Genomic DNA, 19,638 nt, shown 5'->3' with positions numbered 1-19,638 from the left:
GATTATTTTTCCATAAAGACAATAGTTTCCGAAGACTTCAGAATCTGACAAGACCAAGTTATTCAAATTATACTTCCAGAGATCAGTTTGAACAGAAATGAGTTGAAAACTGTTATGAATATTCACAAAAGTCTCCATATTGCACAGGAAAGAGATTAACATTCTTCCACATGTTCCCAACTGAAAGCAAAAGAAAATCTATACAGCTGCATTTTCCCAGTAAGCAGAAATGGAAAGTAATAGGGTTTGACTAAATACTGGTGAAATTAAGGGCACAATATTAATCTTATACATAAACAAGAGAGGAAACATGCAAAGTTCCATTGTATTTCTATAAAGAACCCTCCTTTCAGCAACATAGTAAACACCTGAACTAACTCCTCCATGTCAATCCTGAGAAAAGTATTTCTCCGCCCATCACCACTGACAGAGAAGGTATCCCTTCCTTGCAGGCTTTCAGCCAATCCATTCTTAATTCTAGTCCAGTTTTTCCCCTGGCTCATTTCTGCCTCTGGCCTTTTGTTCATCTTTCCTGATTAGGACACCCACCACAACCTCTCTAGTTCTCCCACCCATTCATCCCATGTATATCTGTGTTCCTTTAAACCATCTAGACCTTGCTATTGGCAGGTGAGAGGGAGTAAGGGATCTGTTGGTCATCTTTACCAGACAGCTTGCTGCCTCTGGAAATGATAAAGAACCAAGTTAAACTGAAAAGCCTGCTTCTGCAGATTCTTTGAAACAAATTTTAAAAAAAAAGATAAGAGAAAGGGAGATGAAAGAAACTGTACAGCTACCCTGGCACTGCCAGTGCTTCATCATATTCAGGATGAGGTAGGGAGGCAAATAAAAGTATTTAAATTTTCTTTGGCTTCCCTGGTTGAGGCTGAGAAAGCTGGTACTTGGTAAGGACACCATGCAAACAGGGTATCTCTTGTCACCTCAACCACTTGCCTGACAGCCAGTAGGGTTCCTGAGTGATGGCGAGGAATTGAAGTCTTTTAGGGGAAGAATAGGAAGATCTTTTATATGCTGACAGGAAATTGGGGTCTACCATCAGTTTCGAAGATCCTTACTTACCAAAACAAAACAAAAAAAAAAAACAGAAGATAGAGCTGACAATGGTCTAAAATGTTTATCCAGCCTAAGTGGGTTGGCATAGCCAGTAGCAGGCACCAATTGGTGACCAGAGGAGCAGGAAGAGCAATGGAACTGTATAAATCACAGAGATCAAGTGGCCCTTTGCTGTTCTCAATTATTAATGCCCAGCAATTGTCCACAAGCCATGTGCAGAGCAGAATGAGTAAAACAGTCTCTTAGACATAGCTGGAAATCCAGGTGGTAGTAAGTACCAGAAGCCTTGGGAGCAAACAGGGTCCAAGCAATGCAGATAAAGATGGTGCAATCTACAGCATCACTTACCCAGCCTAGAAGAGTGTGAATCACCACCGTGCAGCATGTGATGTTAATGCAGAACATCATGAAGACCTTGTGGAAGTGAAGCAGCACACCCACCGAGATCTCAGTCTTGAAATTGAGAGCACTGAATGTTCAGAGGAGGGAGGGTACAGAAAGGTCAGCACAAAAACAGTAAGTCATATCCTTGCTGTTGCCAAGGCCCAGGTCCAGCAGGATATTGGTAGAGGACCTTGTGTGGGAGTATTCCCAAGCACAAAGGTTAACCAGATGGGAGTTCAGAGGGCCTGGATATCTCCACTATCTCCCTTAACTGGCAGAGTCTAGCTAGATGGGCCCCTTTATGCAATAGGTAGTATTGCGGTGGATTTAGCCGGAGGTCCTCTTTGATAATCTCAGCAATCCTGTCAGATTCTGGAAGGCTGTGGTCTGAAAACCTGGCAAAGAATCTGCACGTGGTAAGGTCTTGGTTCCTATGAAGGAAAGCCTTGGGTTCATGGCCCATATGCCCTATAATTGGGGTGGAAAGAGGCACCACTTGGGCAAGAAATCTTGACTTTGTATTTCTTCATAATCTACTTGTTTCTGAAGTATGGCTTCCTTCAAAAGAAGAACCTGAATTTGCAGCCCATCCTAGGATGGTTGAACTCCTTCACCTCCAAATTGGTTAAGTACCAGAACATCTTTGCGTCTCTGCCTCTAATCAGAGCAGGGAGCAATGGGTGGTCCTGAAAGGCAGTGACCCAGAAACCCAGGAAGTTCCTCGGCTTTGGTTCCTCCACTGTAAATGGTGTTGACTCAGGCGCCCCATTTTCTGCTCCAGCTGGAGGAAGGCCAGTCAGCCTCAGCGTTTGTGGGGTTCTAGCTGCAGACAGATGGCATCCAGGGGGTCATGTGGGGACCTTTATTCATGGCTGGGGCCCCTGCCTCACCACTTCACTGTGTTCACCCTCCTGTGTTCCTCTGCCGCTTCCATTTCCTCACCCATTGGCTTCATCACCTCAACCCTCTCCTCCTCCTCTATCGCTTCTGAGAAGATGGTGCCCCTTTCATTCTTTGCTTCCATGCCCTTCACCCCAGTTATCAGCTCAGACTCCATCCTCCCCATGCCACAAGCTCATAGGGCCTTCTACCCACCACTTTCATGCAGAAAGCCGGCTCAGGTGGCTGTCGGCTTAAAACAGAGGGAGAGGCTGCTTCCCCACCCTCTATGAGTGGCCTGGCTCCTTCTGCCCAGCTCTGGCAGCTTCATGACTGCGATGCCCAGGGACTAGGATCTGGGGAGTAGGGCCAGAGTCTGTGGGGTCCTGGGGTGCACCGCCTCCTCCAGAAGCTGGGGTGGTGGGAATGCCCCCATCTCCATGCTGTCCTCACTTGTCTCCACCATCACCTTCCTCACCCCGATTTCCTCTACAAGCACCTGGGAAATGCTGGGGGTCTAGGCCTCCCAGGGCACAGTGGGAGGGTAGTGAGGTTGCAGGAGTGGCAGGATCCCTCATTCCTCATTGCCCACTGGAGTTGCTTGTGTTGATGGCATCCTGATCAGCTGTTTTTGGCTTCTCTTTTCCTCACAAAAGATATACTCATGCAAAACAGCATGTTAGTGCCAGCTACCCTTGAGTCTTAGGAGACCCACCCTACAGTTTAGTGATATTCAACATTTAGTCTCACGACACCCACTCTCAGCCTCAGGAGAGCTTATTTCTGTAGCTTCTGCCATCTTTTTTTTTTTTTTTTTTTTTTTTTTTTGTCTTTTTGTTGTTGTTGTTGTTGTTGTTGCTATTTCTTGGGCCGCTCCCGCGGCATATGGAGGTTCCCAGGCTAGGAGTTGAATCGGAGCTGTAGCCACCAGCCTACACCAGAGCCACAGCAACGCGTGATCCGAGCTGCGTCTGCAACCTACACCACAGCTCAAGGCAACGCCGGATCGTTAACCCACTGAGCAAGGGCAGGGACCGAACCCGAAACCTCATGGTTCCTAGTGAGATTCGTTAACCACTGCGCCACGACGGGAACTCCTGCCATCTTTTTTATTTTCACTTTTCAGGTGCATGTGTGATAAGGTTACACAGTGGTTTTAATTTTTCATTTACTATCTAATGAGTTGAACCCTTTCATGTGGTTTTGATTTTGCCATTTGGATATACTCTGTATGTGAAGCATCCACAGTCTTCTTCCCATTTTTCTATTGCATATTCTAGTTTTTCACGTTGATTTGTAGAAATCCACTAGATACAAGTCCTTTTTCATGTCTTGTGTTGCAAATATCTTCTCCCTCTATGAGTTGCTTTTTTGCTATCTTGGTGTCTTTTAATGAACAAAAGTTTTTAATCTTTGTATATTCCAGTTTGTCATTTTCCCCTTAGACTACTGCTTTTTGTTTCCTAAGAAACCTTGCCTTTCTAAGAGCTTTCACGTTTATATCTGAAAATCATTCAGAATTGCTTTTGCAAATGGTGTGATATAGGTGAAGATTCATTTTTTCCATACAGTTATTTAATTGACCAAGCAGTGTATATTGAAAAGACCATCTCAGAGTTCCCTTGTGGTGTAGCAGGTTAAGGATCCAGCATTGTCACTGTAGCAGCTTAGGTCACTGCTGTGGTGTGGGTTTGATCCCTGACATGGGAACTTCTACATGCTACAGACGTGGAAAACCATCCCTTCCCCATGAATAGGTTTTTAGATATTTCTATTAAAAGTGACCTATCCAAACTAGTCAGATGGCCTTGCCCAGCTTCAAAAGATCAGTGAAGTATAATCCTTTCTGAGATTGGAAGGGGAAGAAATCTGCAAATATTATTGAGCACTGTAGTTATCACAGACTATAACTTTAGCAGTGTGTACAAGATGAGCAGAGTTAGGACAAAGAAAGAGAAGAGGTAGTGATGAATATAAGAGGAGAAATTATTGAAAGACAATAACGAGTGTCAACCAAAGATTAGTAATGAGAAGATAATATTTTAAATGAAAAATACAGTTAACAGCAGTAACTTAAAGACGTATAAGAAAATATATTGGACAGACTTACGCCAGTACCTTTTCAGACTGAGGTGAAGGTATAACTTTACACTGAAATGTGGTGAGAAACCTAAATAGACATAAATAAACAAAATAAAATTGAATCAAGAGTGGGAAGAAAAAACCCCTTTCTACAAAAATAGCATGAGGCTAAATGGTTTTGAGACAAATACTACCTTACATTTAAGGAACACATAATTTATTTCTTTATTAAACATTCAACAAATATTGTGTGCCAGTAGCATGCCTAGCATTATTCTAGGCCCTTAGGATATATTGTTAAACAGAACAAATATTTCTTCCCTCTTGGAGTTTCTAAAAGAGGAGAAAGGCAATAATAATAAAAAGTAAACAAATCATTAGAAAGCATAAATGCTATTGATAAAACAATAGAGTTGAGTAAGGGGATTGAGTCCTGAGGGTAAGGGAGGGGGAGCAGATGGCAGTTTTAAGGAGGGTGGTGAGAGGAAATTTCATTGAAAAGGTATGATTTTTGTCAAAGATTCAAAGACAATGATGGAATTAGCTAAGTGATATTTTGGAGTAAAGCATTCTAGGTGGAGAGAAGAGCTAATCAGAAGCCTTAGGACAAGAACATGCTTAGGGTATCCAAGGAATAACGAGATCAGTGTGACTGAATCAGGCAGAAAGAGAGAAGCCAGATCAAGTAGTCTTAAACAAAACTGTAAGAAGTTTGGCTCTTATTCTTGGCAAAATGGGAAACCACTACAGGATTTTGAATAGAGGACTCAAAATTTGACTCCATGTTCTGCATAGATGACTCTGGCTCCTTGAAGAATAGGCTGTGTGGAGACAGTGGTAGATATAGAGAAATCTTTTAGGATGCTACAGAGTAATCCAGGTGAAAGATATTTCTTAGACCAGGTAGTAGCAATGGAGGTGAGTAGTGGATTTAGTATGATGGTAGAGTCAGTCTGATTTCATGGTGAGTTGAATATGGGGTATAAGAGACAGAAGTCAAGGATGCCTCTGTGGATTTTGACCTGAGCAGCTGGTAGGATGGAGTGGCCAGAAGCAGAGACAGGGAAGGTTATGATAGAAAAGATCTTTGCAGGAAAATCAGAAGTTTGTTTTTAGACATGTTAAGTTGGAGATGGCTGGTAGATGACAGAGTTGAGATACCAAGTAGGCATTGTGAGTTTGGAGCACAAGAGAGGTCTGGGATGGGGATATGAATTTGGAAATGATGAACATACATGATATTTAAAGCTATATTTAAAGCTGGATGAAAACACCAGGGGTGTTAAGTAGCAATAGACTGAGCCCTCAGGCCTCCAAAATTACAAAGTCAGGGAGAAGAGGAAGAACCTGCAAACGAGAATGACACCAGTCAAGTAGGATGGAATCTGAAAATGTGCAGTGTGCTGAAAGCCAACATGTGAAGGAAAGTGTTCAACTGTGTGATGTGCTGACAGGTCAAGTAAAATGAGAAATGACCAAGAAATTTTATAATGAAAGTGATAGAGGTCAGCATAGGTTTTTTTTTTTTTTTTTTTTGTCTTTTGTCTTTTTTTGTTGTTGTTGTTATTGTTGCTATTTCTTGGGCCGCTTCCGCAGCATATGGAGGTTCCCAGGCTAGGGGTTGAATCGGAGCTGTAGCCACCGGCCTAATGCCACAGCCACAGCAACACAGGATCCGAGCCGCGTCTGCGACCTACACCACAGCTCACGGCAACGCCGGATCGTTAACCCACTGAGCAAGGGCAGGGATCGAACCCACAACCTCATGGTTCCTAGTCGGATTCGTTAACCACTGCGCCACGACGGGAACTCCAGCATAGGTTTTTAAAGGGAATTGGGAGGAAAGAAATTGGAGACAGTGAATGTTGATAATTCTCTTGAGGATCTTGCCCCAAAGGGAAATAAACGGAGTTGTCACTTGACAAGGACAGTTTCAGAGGAGTAGTAGGGTGAAAGCTTGGCTGTAATGGGTTCAGAAGAAAATCCAGAAGGGAACAAGCGAAAATAGCAAGTATACACAACTCTTGAGAAGTTTTGCTATGAAGAAGTGGTGGGGTGATGGCTGGTGGAGAAAGTGGGGCAAAGAAAGCAATTTTAGAATGGGAGAAGAAGAAGTATGTGTGCATGCTGAGGTGAATGAACAGGGAGCAAAAATTAATGATGTAGGAGAGAGAAAGGAGAATCATTGGGGGGATGTCCTTGAACAGGTGAAAGCAAATGGAATCTAGTGCCCAAGAAGAGAAGGAGTCAGCCTTTAATACGAGCACAACAAGCTCACCTATGGGAACGAGCAGAAGGGCAAAATGTGAAGGTGTAGTAGTGAGCCAGTGGATGGAAGTGGATAAGCTCTTCTTGGAATCTATGAAATTCTCTTTGGGTTACTGAGAACACTGAGGCAAAGGGGAAAGCAAGATTAAACTCAAGTGAGAGTGAGGATGAGGCGAGAGGCAGCAGGATTCTGGAGAGAGAGAGGTAGGAAACAGTTGCCTAGAGACTCGAAGAGTGACTGAACTATGACATAGGGTGTGATTGTCAAACAGCATTAAGATCATGAGTTTGAAGTGAGCCACATCAGCATGGTTGTGAATTGTTCTTCAGCTGCATTCAGTTTATAGATGCAACATGAGTAAGTAGAGTTGGATGTAGAGCTGAAGCAAGAAGCGTAGGGGAATGATTATAACGATTGATCTCAGAATCTGAACTGGAGGAATAGAGGACATATAGGAATGAGGAACAGTGAGAAGGTGGCCTGACCAGTGGATTGGAAGAGCCAGAGAATTGAAGGAGTCAAATACCAGAGTGAGCTAGGGGCTGAGAGACAGTGGTCTGAAAGTAGACAGTAGAGGATGGTTAGAACCCTGCTCATGCATCCAATGTGGGCTCTAATGAGGGACACTGAGGATGAGGTCATTGTAGGGGAGGGGCTCAGTGAAACAAGAGGCCTGGGTGGATATTGAAAATACAGAAAGATAAGACCAAAGAGAAATGAGAAACAAGGGAAAATGGCATGAGAGTAGCAAGAATGCAGGACATTAGGTGATCTAAACTCAGGAGATTTAAAGCTGGGTCTCTATTCTGGGACCAAGGTTCATTATATAACACCACCACCTTTGGCTAAATTAGTCAGAATGCAGACACCTTTAGAATTTCACATTGCTGGAGTTCCTGCCATGGTACAGTGGGTTAAGAATCTGACTGCAGCGTCTGGGGTTGCTGCAGAGGCACAGGTTCAGTCCTGCCTGGGTGCAGTGGGTTAAAAGATCCAGTGTTTCTGCAGCCATGGGGTTGGTCACAGCTGCAGCTCAGATTCAGTCCCTGGCCTGGAAATCTCCCTATCCCATGGGTGTGGCCATTAAAAAAAAAAAAATTTCATATTACTTAATGTCACAGAACCTGTATTATTATTTTTTTCCTTAAAGTGTTCAGAAGAAAGTCACACATATATTAACTGATCAAAAATAAGGAATGCATGTATTTTTTAAAATTGGAAAGTGAGTAGTGATAATAGTCTTCAAGTTCATTGTGAAATGTTATTCTTTTTTGTGTCTTTGATTCTGCTTGTGTTGTGTCTTAGAGTATGGACTAGAAACTCCTGAAAAGAACAAAATAATGAATTTAACTCAGCGCTTGAAGCATTCTAATCATAGAAAAAAATTTTAAGGGGTGTAGAAAGACCTAGTACAAAATCTGAGAAGCTAGTCAGCCAGGGACAGGAGGGCAGAAAAAAAGAAATACGAGTAAAGAAAGAAGATGGCTTCTTGGGCAGAATAAAATTTAGCCACAGATCGGTACATCATAGAATTGTGAAGTGTTTAAATTCTCACAATTAAACAGAAACTGCATGCTGTTTTACAAGATAGACTTAATGTTTAAGAGGAGTGAAGAGAGCGTGTGATTTGTGTAGTCTTATTTTTCTTTGACTCCTCAAATGTTGTTGTTTGGTTCTTACTTGTTTTGAAAGGGATCGCTCATTCTCAACCTAAATTCTTTAAACAATTGTGTTTGTTTAGTGTCTTAACATACAGAATTTTTGTTCTTCGGGCTAGGCCACCCAGTTTAGAAAGCCGAGGGGCCGATTCAGTAGGTTACTTTCTTAAGGTTCAAGGGAATGTTGAGAGACAAGAGGAGGAGATATACACTTTGTTTATTTCCTCTGTTTCCCATTGAAAGTCCATTAAGCTGTGTTTGCAAAGGAGATGGTTAGAAATTTAAAAAAAAAAAAAAAAAAAAAAAAAAGCTTTGAATGATTACCCAAGTAGCTTTACTGCAGTCATCTCTACTGCCTCTTAGAAATAGCATATAGGATGTAAGTAGGATGTAAATATTTGGGTTACTAGGGTGTGGGTAATGATTTACTCTGGAAAAGTTAATAATTATGATTAAGTGATTTTTTGCTATAGCCGTCATAGAGAGCAAATACATATTGTGCCTGATGAAACCGTGAAGAGGCTAACATCTATAGCATGGGAGTAGAACCAGATGGCAGGCTGACCAAATCAGCTAGGGATACACAGAGGCATTACAAAATTTAAATTCTAGGTCAAAACGTTATATAAAATATGTTTATAGTATCTAAATGTTAAACATACATAATCATTCTACTGCAATTGAAATAAAAATTACTAAAAATAACAAAATTGGTAATATAGTAAATGAATAAAATTTAATAAAAAAATTGAAATAGGGGTTATTGGATTTTTTTAAAAAACAATGTGGGAGTTACCATTGTGGCTAAGCAGTTTAAGAATCTGACGAGGATCCATGAGAATGTGGGTTCAATCCCTAGCCTCGCTCAGTGGGTTAAGGATCTGGCATTGCCATGGGCTATGGTATAAGTCACAGATGGAGCTCGGATCCCATGTTGCTGTGGCTGTGGTGTAGGCCAGCACCTGTAGCTCCAGTTTGACCCCTAGCCTGGGAATTTCCATATGCCACAGCTGCAGCCCTAAAAAGACAAAAATTAAAAAATAAATAAAATGAAAAAAAAAGTGATCTTAAAAAACAAAACGCATTGATGATGTCATTATTGCTTAAAGAGCGTAGTCTAGGGGCAGAAATTCCAGCATCTGTCAAAACTTTTTCAGACTCTACACTAGTAGCAGAATGGTGAACAGTTTTGTTCTAATCCCTAAAATTTTCTTCTCAGCTATCATTTAAAAATAATTTCTTTTTGATCTTTTTTATCCTTTGGAAACAGCAATATTTTTATGTTTGAGCACATTACATCACTGCACCCTATGAACTAGACACTGCCTTCATTTTGCAGGTAGAAAAACTAAGGCACAGAAATAATAAGTAATTTGCTTATGGACACATAATAACAGAAAAGTCAAGGAATGAACCCAGGTAATCAGACCCTGAAGCTCTTCCTATTGACCACTGCAGGGTATACTCTGAGCCTTTCTCAGCCTCAGGGTTCTCATCTATAAAATGGGGTCAATAATTCTGGTCTCTAATGATAGTTGCAATGATTAAATAGATGTGGAACCATGGGTGGAGGAGATATTGGTGCTGTCTTTATCTGTTTCTGTATTCTTTCATCTGTTATAATGAGTATGAATTATTCATTTTTTTGTTACAATGATTTTTTTTCATATTCAAATCACAATCCTATGTTGACACTAGAATTATTATTCATGTATTTTTAATCAAGAAAAAACATTTAAGGCCTCTAAGAGCACTTGGCACAGAAAGGCACCCAATAAGGTCATTATTATGTCTGAAAGCAAAGTCAGAGTTTCCATTTGACTCAATAGGGATTTGTTGTCTCCGGAAGCTTGGGTGTGAAGGGAAGAAATAAGATAGGGGAACAGCTAGAGGTTTTTACCTTCCAGTGAGAGGGGCCATTACATCTTAAAGTCAGTGGTGGAAACCAGTGGAAGGGAGAGAGTGTTGGGTTAGACAAGTGGGAATTAACCAATGCAGCAAAGTAAACAAACTTGGGGGGGAGCGGCAGGCATCCTTGAACCTTAGATGAATTAACTTATTTTGGAGAAGATTAATAGTAACTTGTTAGTAGAGAAGCCCCATTTTATAAGGAAACAAAAATATCAAGATCATTTTAGAAGATGAGAAAGGAATTAAAAGAATGCTATGGTTTTCTTTATCTACCTGGTTGGAGGATGTGGGGAGAACACTGGAAGAGGAGCCAACAGTTTATTTTTCCTTTTGTGGGTTTCAGTGGTAAAGTGATTGTTGGCAAAAGAACATCTTTTCAAGCTGCTTCCCTTGGTGTAGGTCAGAGAGGCAACAAGAGGAGTTATTTCTGCAGCTGGGAAAAAGGTTCAGAGCTGTCTTCCTGGAGTCGGCTCTCATTTCAGAGTTGAAAATAGATTTGAAATACTGTGCTATTTGGGAATCGGGGCCTATTCATTCTAAGCACATCTGTTGGTAGCTGTTGAAATTCAAATAAATTCAAATAAAGTCCAAGTAATGCTCATATGACACTTACCAATTTCAAGGAGTGTTAAAAAACACACATACAGAAAACCTACACTCTAGTCACTGACGTTGCCTAAGACACAGTATGGAAAGCCTTGATTTTCTGCCAACCATAGTTACTTTGAACCTAAGCCACCACATTTTAATTCCTTTAAAATGCCCCTTCCTCGCTACCTGAACTTTTCACCTGGGATTCATTTTCATTTCAAAAGTTTAAATATGAACTACATCAAATAGTTCTATAATTTGATTTTGATCACTTCATAGCCTTCAGTAGTGAAATGAGGTGGTTGGGCTGTTAAACTCACAAAGTCATAACTGAATAAATGCGTTTTCTTTGTCTTCTCTCCAACTTGAATAAATGAAAATTTTCAGTTAAAGTGCTACTGATTAAGGAAACTTGGTATATCTATTTATTTATACATGACTCCAATCCATAAAGGATTCAAGGCATTTTTAAAAAGACAAACACAGGACAGAAAAATAAGGGAAATTCCTTTTTTCAGTTAAGCCATGACTCTCTTGATCTACCAAATGTATGGAAAGAAATAGACCATTTTAAGGTTCTATTGACTATGCCACAGCATCACTGGATTCAAGCTTCATTTTTGACCTATACTACAGCTTGTGGCAACGCCAGGTCCTTAACCCACCGAGTGAGGCCAGGGATCAAACCCCCATCCTCACAGACACTATGTTGGGTTCTTAACCCGCAGAGCCACAATAGGAACTCCGGTTTTAAGTTTTAATTTTTTTCTTAATAGTTAAAATTTTGACTGGCATTTCAAGTACCGTGTTTATATGTCATTACCTTGGAGTTTACAGTGTTACAAGTAGGTACTATACTGAGTATACTACATGAATTGTCTCCTTTGTTTAAACCTCATAATTACTCCATGAAATATTATTATTTCTATCTTAGAGATAAAAATCTCCAAGACTTACAAATAAGTAATTTGCCCAAAGTCACATAAATGAGTCAGGATTCAAATCTGTGTCAGTTCTTAATTCCTAATCTAAATTATGCCTTATATGTGGGAGGCAGTGAAAGAGAGGGTAAAGGACTGTAAAAATAAATAGAGGTCTATTAAAAATGACAAAAAAATTCACATGTAAAAGAAGGCATTTGTATAAATCCAGGCAAACTTTAAAAGCAAGTATTATGGTAAAAATAAGGCTTCAGGAAGGAAAAAGACAATCATGGTATGAACAGACCCGAACAAGGCTCCGTTGACTAAGGTAGGATAAAATCACACACTTGATTCTCAGAGTGTGTTCTTGCATTCTCCAGTGCCTTTGGGAAATGTGAGTGCTCTCTGGAGGGTTCTGGCTTGGTGAAAGATCCTCCTGGTTTCTCCTCTTTGCTTTCATCTATATGTTGAAAAATGCAATATATGTGAGACTCTAATGTTTTTAATAACTAGTATTGTTCAACTACTAGTATAGGGGTTTCCTGCTTCCTTCTCAATCTTATTTACAAAAAATTATAAACCACAATTCCACTGTACTTTGTCAGTAGTAATTTTTTCATTTTTGCCTTTTTTGATGTGCATAATAAGTATTCTTATTATATGGCTCCCTTCTACCATTAAATAATAACAATTTTTCTAGTTTTCATAGTTAAAATTCTATTGGCTATATAATAGTTTATTGAATTGATAGTATAATTTATATTGGACATTTTGTTTGTTTCCAGTATTTTGCAATGATAAATATCCTTCCAAGGGAGTTCCTTGGTGGCCTAGAGGTAAGGATTTGGTGTTGTCACTGCTGTGGCACATGTTCAATTCCTGGCCAGGGAACTTCTACACACCATAGACGCTGCCAAAGAAAATATCTTGCCAGGAACTTAATAATGTGTATAATTTACTTGTATTCCTTCATAAGTGAAATGCATATTTATATTCTTTGGCCATTTAAAGCAATATTATGGTAATCTCTTGAGGTTGTAATTTTTTTTCTTTCTTTTTTTTCTTCTAGGGTCACACCTATGGCATATGGAAGTTCCCAGGCTAGGGGTTGAATCAGAGCTGTAGCTGGTGGCCTACACCATAGCCACAGCAACTCAGGATCTGAGCCACATCTGCAGCCTACAACACAGCTCATGGCAATGCCAGATCTTTAACCCACTGAGCAAGGCCGGGGATCAAACCTGCAACCTCATGGGTACTAGGCAGGTTCATTACCACTGAGCCATGATGGGAACTCCATCTTGAGGTTTTAATATTTTTGAAGTGAAGTTATTCACATACTACATATTCTAACTTCTTTTCTATCATGACCTATACAAATGTTTCCAAATTATTTTTCCATTCTTGTTTGTTTTTATGTTACAACAATCTTTGCTTGATGTCTTTGAGATATTTACTTTTCCCTTTGTGATTTTCATTACTGCTCTAAGCTTGTCAAAGATACTATCCCTCTAAAGATTTCATAAATATTTGATTTTTTTCTCATAGCTTTTCTAAGAATTAAAGCAAATATTTATTCTGTAATCCACTAGGGGCTTATTCTGGTAATGTGGTATGAGAGCTGATCTAAGTCACATTTTGTTTTGTGTTTGTCAGCCAGTTATCGTGGCAGTTATTAAAGTGTAATTAGGTAATTATTAAATAGAATTAGGCAAGTATTAAATGTTATTTTCCCTAATTTTATGATGATTGTATAATACATTAAATTGATTTTTATATGTTCCACACTTCTTTATTTTACTCATTTAATTAATGTATACTTTTAGAATTTGTTTTAGGATTTCCTGGGAAATAGATTGGCATTATAACTCATGGTTTCCTTGTTAGTGCAGAATTTTAACATTCAATAGTAAATTTGGGGGAATTCCCTTGTGTCACAGTGGGTTAAGTATCCAGTGTTGTCTTTGCAGCAGCCCAGGTTGCTGCGGTGGTGCAGGTTGGATCCCTGGCCTGGGAATCTCCATATGCTGCAAGCAGGGCCCCCCAGAAATAGTAAATTTTACTTGGTGAAATTTTTTTTTCAATATAGTAACATGGTATATATCTTAATTTGTTCATCTTGTTTTATATATCCCAATACAGCTTTATAGTTTTCTTGACATATTGCTCATAAGTCTTGATAGTTTTCTTTATAACTATCATAGGCAATTCTGTTAAGTTTATCCATCTCCCCTCTTTTTTTTTTCTATTTTGAATGAAATTTCTTTCCTTTTTGTTATATTATTGAACTGATGAATAAAGCCCCTAATTATGGCATATTCATTATAAACCTGGTCACTTTGATAAACTCATAGGATAACAAATTTAAACAGAGTTCTTAGGATTTCTAGACATGTGATGTTTACTGCCATCTCTCCCTTTAATGTATCATTCCATTGGCACAGAGTGAATACTCACTAAATGGAATTTGCCATTTGTGTATTATTAAGAAGAGCATTAGGATGAGAGTCAGGAAACCTGAACCCTACTGTCAGTTCCTCAACTAAGAAAGTCGTCTTTGAAGCACCTTCTGTAGGTCCAACACCATGCTGGGCACTTTACATAGTCCATTTTGCATAAGTCTTAGACTAGCCTACAGTGTATATATATTTTTGAATATTATAGATAAGGGAATTGATGTTTGGCAGGAATAGAGAAGCCAAGGCTGGTGCAAGCTAGGCCCCCTAAAACAAGAAGAAATGGGAGATGGCAGGATCTTAACTGTAGCATTCTGTATGTGAAAGGTCATGGGCCCGAGCCTCTGGAGTCCTTAACCTAACAGCTTTATGCTCCCTGTGGGCAGCCTTGACCACTGAACTTTGGGCGAGGGTCTGAGGAACTGGGGAGGGGTGGAGAAGCTGCATCAGCTCACTTTCATCTTTATCATGTATACACTCTTCACACTTGCTGCTTCTGGGTCAGAGTAAACATAAGTGAAAGCAGACCTAGAGAGAGTCTCTGCTCCCCTTCTCATCAGCCTTTCAACCTAGGTATCAGCCTTGTAGGTCTGGCTTAGATCAGTTGATTAATTTGTCCAGGACCATCGGTGAGTGATGGAGTAAGTGGCCTGCTCCACAGCTAGAGAGCTCTTGCCATTCTCCCAAAGATGTCCATACCAGCTGTGTACTTTGGGCAGGTCATTTCACCTCTCTGGGCTATCACTCCCTCATTTGTACAATGAAAGAATCAGATAAATGATCCAGTTTTGGAAGGCTGACTGTTGTTGAGTGCACCTTACACTTTTCTTGTCTTCAAGACTGCAGATTCCTCCAAATAAGGACTGTGCTTTCCACATCCTTGAATCACTCATACTGCTTTGCACATAACAAGCACTCAGTGGTTATTTGTTGATGCTGAATGAATGAATGAATTGACAAACCAATGGAAGAAAATAGTCTTAATACTCTTTTCACAAGAGATTTTCAATGCCAGAACACAGGCTCCTCAGGGGGCCCCTAAAACACCATTTCACATTTCAACTGTGGAATCTTTTATAAAGATAGCATTTGTCATCAGTGTTTTTGGAAGAAGATGCTTAGCAAAGGTCAGCTTGTTTTCATCAGAAAAGAACAAAGAATTGAGGTTAGGAAAGCAGGAAGTCTAGAAAGGATCTAGGTTGGGAGCCATGCTAGGTAGAACTTTCCTCTAACAAAGCTTTTTGGGCCATTTTTATCTTTGTGCTGCTGTTCTAGCAACAGTATGACAAAATTGTGACTTCAAATTTAATAAAAGTAGAGCCTGTCTAAACTCCATTTTGAATAAATGATGAACCGTGTGGAGCATGCCTTAATATCTCTGGGCATGTGGTAGAAAATGACCAAATCTTATGTTCCTGTCTATAGTTTAAACACACAGTGTTTGTTTTATTTATTTATTTATTTATTATTTGTGTCTTTTAGGGCCATGTTGATGGCTTATGAAATTTCCCAGGCTGGGAGTCCAATCACAGCTGTAGCTGCAGGCCTGTGCCACAGCCACTGCAATGCGGGATCTGAGCTGTTTCTGCAGCCTACACCACAGCTCACGGCAACATCAGATCCTTAACCTGCTGGGCAAGGCCAAGGATCAAACCCATGTCCTCACGGAAGGTAGTCGGGTTTGTTAACCACTGAGCCATGACAGGAACTCCATAAACACACAGTGTTTTAAACGCACGTTTAGAAGACGCAATAAAATTACTTGCACATTATTAACAACATGTTCTCTTTTTTATGCTAAAAAAATCCAAAGGATGGTATGTAGCCTTTGGGGGAGTCATATAATCTGTGGATTTTATAATTACTGATTTTACACTTAAAATCTCATTGAAGTCATTAGTTAATATTTCAAAATCTTAATTTATTTGTCTGAAAACTAGTGAACACATCTCCCAACAACCTTCCTGCCCCCTCCGCCATCTCCAGCCAAAGGCTGTGAGGAGGGAAGACCTATACTGCCAAAAGCTATAAAGGTTATTTTTGGAATAAAAACAGGAATTTGCAGCATATACAAGTGTCTGGTTTTGTCTCTTAAGCTTCACAAAGACCAGCATCATATTGAGACTATAAAATTATTGTTCTCTGAAACAAAAATCTAGGGAAATTGATTGGAAAATTAATGGAAATTTTGTTGAAATTACTTAAATGTCAAATTTTTTAAACTAAGTTTTTATATAAAAGGAAGCATATGAGGGCAAAGCTAAAGGAATCAGACTGTTTTGTATGAGCTACAGTGTTTGCAGGAAAAGAAACATTACTTAGACCAGAACAGTTTCTCTTAACACAGATACAAAGGAGAACGACATGGAAGCAGCAATTTTGTGTTGCCACACTAAAGATCTTTGGCTGTGCTTTCCATATCTTTTGACTAAACCAAAATATCTACATTCAGTTGCAATTTGAGAAACAGGCATTAAAGTCACCAGTGTCTTTGCCTCTCAATTTTTTTTACCACTTTGTAATAGCATTTAGCTTTATTGTCCCAGAACAGGAAAAGGAAAACATCATTTTAACTAAATTTTGGTAATAACTTATTCATCATGTGCATAATTTTTACATTCTCAATGTTATTTTAGTTTGTAAGAGGGGGTACAGGGATCAGTTATGGAAAATGCCATGGCAACCTGAACTGAGATTTGATAAGAATAAAGTTCCAATTTAATGTAATTTCTTATTAGTTAATATGTGGTCAAACAATAAAATGCAACATTAAGCATATCCCTAATTATATCTGCTATAGTTATTTACATAGCAAATAATCCTGAATTCTCTAGATTATATTTCAGTCTTCCTAATATTAAAGTTCTGTGCAAGGTAAGACAGGAAAGAAAAAGAAAAAAAAATTCCTCAGTGAAACAACTTAATGTTAATAAATGCACCAATAAAGTTTATTTTGACCTTAAGTTAAAATGATCCCGCTCTAATCGATGACTCTAATGGGGCTGCTCGTCTGCATTTATTCAAGTTAAATTTCAGATAAGCCCTTGAATTGTGTGAGCTCAACTCTGTTCTCTAAAAGACAACCAGACCAATGTGAACCCGGATCCAAGTGTACTTTTCTGGTAACATGTGACTAGTTGGCTCTCAATATCTGTTGCATATCTCACTCTATGTCACTCTTAGTGATAGGAAACAAGGGACTAGATTTGTGGGACAGAGGTGACAATTGCATAAAAATTACATTTTAAACAGGTTTTAATTTTGAAATGAAACTAGTACTACTTGACTATTTCTAGCTCCTGGTATTAGATCAGGAGAGAAAACCATTTTTAAGACATTTCCCCTACACTCTTGGAATAAGATAGGAATGGGGAGATCTAGTGCTTTCTTTCAGCAACCCCAGGGATGTGCTTTCTGAGGCTCTTAGGAGGGGAAACCTTTAGCTCGCAGAGTGAGGATCAGCTTTGTAGGTATTTAACAATCCTCTTGCTAAGGAATTATCAAGCTCTGAGAAATGGTTAAGCAGACTTAAAGAATCTAACACATTAAGTGAATTACATTTAGGAGAGTTTGGAATGTTAGCATGTGCTGTTTTGTAGTAAATATCCAAGCCCTGCCTGGTTTGTCTATTTGATAAGAATAAAGTTCCAATTTAATGTAATTTCTTATTAGTTAATATGTGGTCAAACAATAAAATGCAACATTAAGCATATCCCTAATTATATCTGCTATAGTTATTTACATAGCAATTGCTATGAATGTTATTTATATATCATACATCTTTTTCTGGAGAAAAATTAAAGCCGAAACTTAAATAGCTTAGTGTTTGCCCTTTCTGTCTTTGTTAGAAGTTCCTTTAAAGAAATTGTAATTATAAATGTTCTAGGTATACTTTTAAAATATTTTCTCCGTCTGGGAGTTCCCGTCATGGTGCAGTGGTTAACGAATCCAACTAGGAACCATGAGGTTGTGGGTTCGATCCCTGGCCTTACTCAGTAATGGAACATGATGGAGAATATTGTGAGAAAAAGAATATATATATACCTGTATGTGTGACTGGGTCACTTTGCTGTATAGTAGAAAACTGACAGAACACTGTATACCAACTATAATGGAAAAAACAAAAATCATTTTTAAAAGAGATATACATATAACATTGGTTGCAGCAGCTATAAAATTTAACAGTACAAAAATGAAGATAATGTAAATCTCATATTAGGAGCATAAATCAATAAAAAAACTTTATAAAGAAAACCTTAGCATTGTTTATTAAAAGCCTTATAAGGTACATATGAAATGGGTACTTGTAGTTTCATTATATTTTTGTACTTCTGGGTGTGTTTGAAACCTCTGTAATAAAAAGTTTTAAAAATGTCCAATGAAGATAAAAATATTAGTTAAGTGATTATATAAAAATCTAAATTAAATGATAATACAGAATGATATAACTCATTATTGCCTTATCGTGGAAAGTTTTATGCCTGTGATTATCTAGCACATAAAATTACAAATTTCACTACTGAAACAATTTTACCAATTTCTTAACATGTGTGCTAGAGGATTCATATGTATAAGCTTATAAACGCCTGAAGTATTTCTGAAAAAATAAAACTACTAAAAGTAGCTGCCTCCTAGGAAGGAGGAGGAGGAAAGAAAGGGAGGCTTATTTTTCGTTAAATATCTATTGTTCTTTTTGAGTTTTTGTACATTTTGCATGTACTGCCTGATTAGATAAAATGTGACTCAGTGATTCTACTCCTAAAAATTTATCCTAAGGTATCAGTGAGGATGTAGGTAAAGATTTTGCTTCAAGGATTTCATTACATTTACCTTTGGAAATACAGATAGCTTTCTTCCTTTTTTTTTTTTTTTTTCCTCCCCCCTCCCCCCAGGGCATATGAAGGTTTCCAGGCTAGGGGTCAAATCAGAGCTGTAGCTGCTGACCTATGCCACAGCCACAGCAATGTCAGATCTGAGCCATGTCTGTCACCTACACCATGGCTCATGGAAACACCGGATCCTTAACCCACTGAGCGAGGCCAGGGATCAAACCCGCAACCTCATGGTTGCTAGTTGGATACGTTTCTGCCACAACGGAAACTCCTAACTTTCTTTCTTTTCTTGTTTTCAAATTATTTTCAAAATGCTCCAATGAACATGTATCAATTTTAAATTAATAAAAAGATTATGGAAGTGTCTGAAAAATGCCCAAGGGAATAAAAGCATTGTTTCTTCTTATTTTTTCTTTTCTTTGGGAAGGAACAATCTGAACATAGATCAAAATATAAAATTTGGCTTTTGTGATCAAAGTCGTTACAACAAATGCTGAAATTGTACTGGCAATGTCTCTTGCTAGGAGGTAATGACATCCTGAGTTAAATACCATATAATATTTTACCAATGATATTAAG

At 38.8% G+C, this 19,638-nt stretch overlaps 2 protein-coding genes and 2 long non-coding RNA genes across 7 annotated transcripts in view; 2 read left to right on the top strand and 2 right to left on the bottom strand.

Moving 5' to 3' along the window:
• ACYP2 (acylphosphatase 2) overlaps nucleotides 1–19,638 on the top strand; it is a 195,623-nt gene that overhangs the window by 147,338 nt on the left and 28,647 nt on the right. The gene's annotated exons all lie outside the window — the stretch shown is intronic.
• On the bottom strand, nucleotides 1,582–2,515 carry TSPYL6 (TSPY like 6). Its single transcript, XM_085016192.1, is given in 4 exon segments — nucleotides 1,582–1,960; nucleotides 1,962–2,182; nucleotides 2,185–2,249; nucleotides 2,349–2,515. Coding segments are annotated over 4 exon segments (735 nt in total). The 3' UTR covers nucleotides 1,582–1,678.
• Nucleotides 2,633–8,165, top strand: LOC146404797 (uncharacterized). The gene is made up of 2 exons (XR_014841965.1): nucleotides 2,633–5,934; nucleotides 6,240–8,165. It is a non-coding gene; the product is annotated as an uncharacterized LOC146404797 (long non-coding RNA).
• On the bottom strand, nucleotides 14,041–18,467 carry LOC146404796 (uncharacterized). Its single transcript, XR_014841963.1, has 2 exons — nucleotides 17,036–18,467; nucleotides 14,041–16,916 (listed from the first exon to the last, which is right to left on the bottom strand). It is a non-coding gene; the product is annotated as an uncharacterized LOC146404796 (long non-coding RNA).

Source organism: Sus scrofa, chromosome 3 (genome assembly GCF_054392235.1).
Source record: "Sus scrofa isolate SSC_HxYL_T2T_F1_AM1 chromosome 3, Sscrofa_HxYL_maternal_Yorkshire_Landrace_v2.0, whole genome shotgun sequence".
NCBI lineage: Eukaryota > Metazoa > Chordata > Mammalia > Artiodactyla > Suidae > Sus > Sus scrofa.
The sequence above is the reverse complement of the archived record's forward strand: the minus strand, read 5'-3'. Positions and strand labels throughout refer to the sequence as shown.